This window comes from Octopus bimaculoides, chromosome 2, assembly GCF_001194135.2.
Source record: "Octopus bimaculoides isolate UCB-OBI-ISO-001 chromosome 2, ASM119413v2, whole genome shotgun sequence".
NCBI classification, from domain to species: Eukaryota; Metazoa; Mollusca; class Cephalopoda; order Octopoda; family Octopodidae; genus Octopus; species Octopus bimaculoides.
This window is the reverse complement of record NC_068982.1, coordinates 158,508,728-158,516,390: the sequence shown is the minus strand read 5'-3', so window position 1 is coordinate 158,516,390 and position 7,663 is coordinate 158,508,728. Positions and strand designations below refer to the sequence as shown.

The window sequence follows — 7,663 nt, the reverse complement described above, 5'->3', positions numbered from 1 at the left end:
AAGATAGTTCCAGTGTTTTTAAGTTTTTTTTTCTTCTCACTCATTTGTGTTTTGATCCATTTTAACATCAATATTTATTTTACAATATCTATTTTATTCTTTACAATATTTATTATATTCTTTACAATATTTATTATATTCTTTTACTATTTTAGTTATTGTTTAACCTGTAGAAGGCATGTTTAGCCAGAGTAGATATAATTAAAGTTATAACTGCTCCAATGATATTACTTTTCTTTAGAGTACCTGGAAGCATTAATGGTGCAGGTCGTTACATTTTTAAATGATAGTCATGATTTTAGAGATGTTTAGTGAATTATTCGTGCAAGGTGAGTTAACTGTTTTGCACATACCTTGTTGGATTAATCATTATTTTTATTCTGTACTTTTGTATACAATCTCTCTTAAATGATAAATATATCTCTTTTGCTTTTTCTTATTACAGGCGTTGGAATTAAACATGACAACAGAATATTTTCATTACTTGTTTACCACTCTTGTAAGTAAATTTACAATATTTACTGTCATTGTGAATTTATAAGAGATAATGCATTCAATGTAATTATTTCAGACATTCTTCACTAAAGATTACAATGTTCTTAGCTAAACTCTCGTAGCTTGTCACTATGATGTGAAAACACTCTATCGTTGTATATTAAGAAAATATTTCAGTACATATTGTCATATGTGTGTAAGTGTGTGTGTGTGTGAGTGTGCGTATTACATAAATATATCTATAATATAACATACATATTGGATGTATGTTTACAATGCATATTGATAAAATATAAATAATATAATATATATATGATATATACAAAATATATAATATACATACATATAAATAAGTCTGTGCGTTTGTGTATGTATATATATATATATATATATATATATATATATATATATATATATATATATATATATATATATATATATATATACTTATATACTTAGTTCAGTCTGGTGCAAACATTTAGGTATACATACACGTGTATGTATACCTAAATGTTTGCACCAGACTGAACTAAGCTAAAGGTATAAACAAAGGACACAATGGTTTTAAGCCGATTAAGTCTACCAGTCAAGATGCAGACCGACCATCCACCATATTTTCCATCTGCTAACCATCACTCAAAAGCCTTTGGAAAACCCGAGACGATGATAAAATATAGTTGGCCAACATATCTCGCATTCCGTTGAATCCGAATCCATGCAGTGACAAAACATTTATGTACCACTCATTTATATCTATGCCAATAATACTATAGTTTAACGTGCGTATGGCCATACCATGGAATTATCTGTTTGTAAATGCCATTTGGCATATTGAGAAATATGCAGAATTACTCGACGTTATTTAGCTATATAATTCAACATCTTATAGTAGATGTGAGGCCGGACAAGAGGTCTTAATTAAATTACGTTCTTATAGCGTAGAGTGAGCACCTGGTACTGTTTGATGGAGTAGTGATTAAAAATATGGAAACGTACATAAAACAGCGATCAATCTTAAATGCTGATTGATTCAGATATGATGCTGTAGATGGTATAATAGCGTGGCAACAGCTTGTCGATGAAGTAGATTAGATAATGTAATTACTAACAAAAAGGTTAATGAAAGTTTCAAAAATAATTAAAATGATTTTTTACAGATGTACTTTTGTTGTTGTAGTTTCGTTTAATTATATATTGTCTGTAATTTCCTTTAATTATAAATTGCACTGCTGTTTAAATAACCGAATGTTTTCTAGATGAACATCTATAAAATTTTAGTATATTCCATAGAATGTATACACAAACGATGTATATTGAAACTAAAGGTACGAAACTATGAAAGTAAAACGGCTAATGGGAGCTCATCAATCTTCACAGTATTGAAATATTCGAAATGATGTGCGAAACAATTTCAAAATGACCACCCCTAAGTTTGAATGCATGAAATTCACATTCTTCATTTTCTGTTTTGACAAGCTGTCATCGAATAAACTAGCAAACATGTCTGGAATGATGAGCTTAGCAGCATTTGCATTATCGTAAAAATATAAAAAAATATAAATGGCTCTCCGTCACTTTCGACAGTTATTCAAATTCTAATGTAAGGCCTTGAGAATTCCATAGACACTGACACACTTTCTGACGAGCCTGGAATTTAAACTTACAAGTGCAGGCCAGTCGACATTTTTCCACAGCTTCTGTTCATCTCATTTCACACAGATTGTATTGAAAGATACCAAGTTATGGAAAATACAAGCATATATTAGCTTAATGTCAGATCTTTCGCCGTGTTTACTAATGTTAGACCTACCAAGAAATCAAGCGTATCGACATGGTATCCTGATTATAAATCATGTGATATGTAATAAGGTGCTTTATCTTAAAGAATGCTTGCGTTAGCTAAACAGTAACACACGCAAATATGCACTTATACCCTCTCACACACAGACACAAAGACACACACACAGTCACATGTATTCAAACTAGATACACATGAAAATAAGATTTTATTTTCCATTCATGTAAATAGACGTCTCCGCCTCTGTTGACAGATAGGTGCCCAAACTTTCATGACGCAAACGTTTTAAGCACATAAAGCACGTGAAAAACCATTTAAATGTTCGTCCTGAGTGAGTTAGCAGCTGCATGCCACGTGAAAGAAAGGTTCTTAATGATTTTTCGCAAACGTGTTTCCCATTGGTAAAAGCAGCTAGTGTTTGGGAACTTTTAAAAACCATTGACTTTTACAGAGAACCGCTTGGATGAAGGAGAATTTGCTTCCTTATGAGTGACATATGTTACTGTGCGAGGCTACTCCTCGTTATCTTTCTGTATCCTAGTCAAGAGTTCTAATCTTTATATGGACAATCATTTGAAAATATGTCAAGAGAAAAGCTCTTGTGCCTCGTCAAATAGAAATTACTTCGAATCTTCTCTTAAGCGAGATAGTTTGCTGGTTCACTATACACAGTCATTCAGACTGTACGCACATGCTGACAGGGGAAGCCAACGCCTTGTGACCGCTGCGAGTATCTCCGGTATAGATCTAGTACATTCTAGTCGTACATTTTGCGTTCCTCCTACAACATTAAGACAATGTTAACGTTTGTTTCTAGCAATGTAGGTACTCCGGCATCCTAAGCCTTACTTAGTGACGATTGAATTGTCCCTTTTATGCTATCACATTGCAGCTGGCTTTTTACATTAATATTTAGTATTTGCATTAGTATTTCGCTAAATCATCTACGAATTTTTATGGTAAATACATATATGTGGCAGAAAAAATTAGCCGATCATGCACCGTCCGAGCTGACGATGTTTAAAATCATAGACAAAACTAGATATAATCTGGGGTTCCACGAAGCGGTCATGGCCCGGTTACCTCCCCTGTCAGCATGTGTGTATATTATGCGGTCCCCCTATAGCATTAAGAGCATTTTAACTATTATGTCTAGCAATGTTGGTACATCAGAATCCGAAGTCACACTTATTGCCGATTGAATTTTTCCTTTACGGTATCACATTACACCTAGTTGTTTATACATACATATATATATATATATATATATATATATATATATATATACACGCACACACATATATGTGCATGCATATACATGTATATACGTATGTAAACACATACATGCCTGGTTGCGATTGTGAGTGTTATGCATATTAACGCCTAGCACCTTTGATATATATATACATATATCACTAAAATTTAAACTTTTGAAAATATTCTACGTTAGCTGTATATATTTGAAGAGGATATGGTTTGATAGAGAAAGATATTATATCAACAAAACCAACTATTAATTCTCCTGATTCATAACAGAGCATGCTATTATGCACTACGACATAATTATCTTATACAATTATTTTATATTTTTGATATCTTTCTATGTATGAATATTTAACAAAACCTTAATATATGCGATTGATTATTTTATTCAGATATTTTAAAATCTAAAAAGACAAACACCTCTAGCTATTAAACGCATGCCATGTTTTTGTGTGTAAGACCTACTTTTGTCTTTAGCCGCAAGTAATCCATGATCAGCAGGCATACCATTGATCAAAGACACTTTACCCGTGATAGTAATTTTTGGTTTTTCCTTTCTTGCTTCCTATCTTTTTCGTTTTGTTTTACTTTTTACTTTCTTTTTTTTTTCTTTTGTTTGTTTGTTTGTTTTGAAGTATAGTTTCGGTAGGATTACATTCTTCACTTTCATCTTCGCTTTAAATTTGACAGAATTTATGTTTATTAATAATTCCTTTTCCCCAAAATTATTGAAGTCATACTTTGAATTATGATAATGTTTCATGACGATTACACCTGAACAAGTTAATATGTCACTGGATTAGAACACAAAAATTTATTATTTCCAATAAACATGAATGTCACTGAATTAAAAACCTATGATGCTTGATGCGAATTTTTTCAAGGTGACAAAGGTTTTTCACTCTCAAGATGACACTAAAACTGACGAGCAACAGGTTTATACTCCAAACAAATTAATGCACAACCAGATACTTCTGTTCTCGTTTTACAGCAACGAGAGTAGGATTTTTATACGTGGAGGCTCCTTGTCAAATAAAGGAATAGAAAAGTTACGCTAATGTTGTAACACATTAAGAGTAGCTAAAGGTTTTGACGCCACTTCTACAATTGATATGTATTTTGTACTCCAGTGGCTCTACATTAACGACAGTCAAATATAAGTCTTTCAGACATTGACTGTTTGAGATTCTGTTAACGTCATAAATGCATCTAGACGGGTTAAATTTTAACAAATATGAAATAAAACTAATTTTATTTTTGGAAGTTAGTATATTTTGTCAACAAGTTAAGCTTTCTGTCAAAATTATTTATATCACTCAATAGTTTAAAATTGGCACCTTCAATATCGACATTGTATACCTTATCAATATACGATTAGCCGATCAGGCAGTTGTGGAAATATGGTGGCTGGTATACTGACATTTAGTAGGGAATATTAGTATTGAAGATATTGTTACATGGAATGAACCTTGCTGTCCTCAATTATTAGTTCCCTCGACAACAAAATCTATTTACTGGATTCAGCGAAATATTTAAGTCTCTTTACTTAAAGCCTGATACCTTAAATGTTGTGAACAGTCACAGCTTGATATGCAGCATTCATCGCTGTCAATTGTTCGTATTTGTTACAGTCACGGAAATTTAAGAAATATTTTAGTAAAACATAGACTACATCTTACTTTAAAATGTTACATCGGAGAAAACTGTTGGTTGAGGTCCTAACGTCTTCACTCAAATCTTCTTTTCGACTCCTTCGTCTTATTTGACATTATTTTTCCTTTCTTTTATATTATACTATATGTGTGTGTATGCGCACGTATGTAGGTATGTCTGTACAAATACAGGTATATATGTGTGTGCATATATATATATATATATATATATATATATATATATATATATATATACACATGTATCCATACCTGGATATATGCAGGTATATGATGGGAGAAAAGGGGAAGAGAGTAGTGTGAGTATGTGTAAGTTTCTATGTATGTAACTACTTAATGGTTACCTCAACAAAATATCAACCGTTATAGACATATTTTTAGCTAGGCATTACTATTTCTTTACATCTTACGTTATATATTTCCTGAACGCGTGCTGCTATCCCGAGTTTTTTCTAGTCAAAATGTATCTTCTCTGCACCAGGTTATTCTTCATAATATTTTTACTTTTATATACACAAACTTGTAAATCTGGATCATGAACAGCTTTTTTGGAATATTCAAGATTTGTTTCAGTTTTCAATCATGCTGATATATGGTTGAGTCTGAGACTGTGAAAGCTTTTAAATTTTACTGAACAACCGAAATTATGTTTTCTTTCGACATCTCTATGAGTTTAAAATGCGTATATTACAGAAACCGACAGCGAATTATTTCATAACTATCGCACATGACATTAAGTTGGCACAGAACTTAAAATCACCTCGCAACTAAGTTGACCCATGTTCGGTTCCCGTTCTGGTCAACTTGATATATGACTTCTCCCTAACAAAGCATAAATATATTTGGCAATCCTTTGTCTTCTTTGTTTTTAAATTGATTTGAATCGATGTCGAATACGGCCACTTTCCAAAGACAAGAAATAATGAATACTGTACATGTGATACAGAGCCACAATCATCATTCAACCGAACGATAAGGCTAACCAAAATCTCTGTTCAGGTTTTTAAGCTAAAATAAGGCACAAGCTTTAAACACAAGATTACCATATCTGCAAAGAAGTGCGCGGTCTGGCATTTTCATGATGATAACAATGTATTTACAATTAGCAAGTACAACAGAATAGTGGTGGATCGCTGTGTTTAATTTGTTCAGCGATTACAGTAGGCATCCGAATTGATGGTCTGGACCGTAGAAAGTAACTCGTAAAGGACAACGCCCTTCCAATCACACAAAATTGAAAGCATAACCTTGTCCAGGAGAAGGCTTGTTTCGGAGCTTGCTGGTTGTGGTTCACCACCATTTCCTTATGATATTTTGCACTTCACATTGTTTTCGACGATCCATTTTCATCCCCTGTCACTAATCCCTTTAGAAAAGGAACATTTCCTTCGCGTTTCTGTAACTAGTCACAGATGAACATCCATTGGGCGAGGTTTACCTCATTCAATCAATGTGGGCTGACGTACAGTTCGAGCCCGCTGACATGAACAGGTTGGTGCAGATATATTTCAGCTCTTGATTTCTATATTTGAAGAAAGTCTATGATCATTCTTGAATCGAAACATTTCCCGATTAAAATCTTGAAAACTACTTCTAGAACACACATCATATGTATACTCGTATATAACTTGGTGTATGATATATATGCTTATGATTATATGTATGTATATATATACATATGTGTGTGTGTGTGTGTGTGTGTGTCTGTGACTTTGTGCTCGTGTGTGTTTGTACTGGAAATGTGTTATGTATTATATATATATATATATATATATATAAACACACATTACATTCTAGCGCACATACGAACACATACGCACTCACATAGAGACAGAAATTGATGACGGGTATTGAATGCATTGTATTATCATGTGACTTTCTTCCATAGTTGTTCCAACTACAAAATTTCAATAACAATAAGATGAGTTCGAAGCAACTTGTCAACTATACAGCTTTGTCTTCGGTTCTTCATATCTTAAGTGCACCATCCTATGCATATGCAATTAGAAAAGCATATAATTTATTTTGTATGATGAGATACCACGCAGCGAATACCTCCGTATTGTAAATTCTGTCTTAACCCGCCATGTTTGAATTATAGTCGAAATTTGAATAAGCACGTACAGACAGAAAACGTAACTGCATATTAACATAATGCACTGCCAACCTTATTAAAAACTGTTCAAACATAGCTATATTTCACTCGCTATACTTTCCTTTCCCGTATCCTTTCCTCCTCTGTTCTTTTCTCGCAGTCACTGTCTCTCCCTCTTTTTGTCTATGTATCTATCAATCTATCTATTTGTATCTATCCCTCTCTCAATATATGCATACATATGAAGACATAAAGAACTAGATAGTCATGTATATGAATGTGTATATACGTTACATACATATATACATATATGTGTGTGTGTGTATATATATATATATATAT

General features: G+C 32.7%; 1 protein-coding gene across 3 annotated transcripts in view; it reads left to right on the top strand.

The window, feature by feature from the left end:
• LOC106874384 (glutamate receptor ionotropic, kainate 2) overlaps positions 1 to 7,663 on the top strand; it is a 1,088,700-nt gene that overhangs the window by 734,448 nt on the left and 346,589 nt on the right. For all 3 annotated transcript variants that reach the window (XM_014922100.2, XM_014922098.2, XM_052965681.1), the window contains exon 6: positions 446 to 499. In XM_014922100.2, the coding sequence (XP_014777586.2) occupies positions 446 to 499 (54 nt within the window). The remainder of the gene's footprint in view (positions 1 to 445; positions 500 to 7,663) is intronic.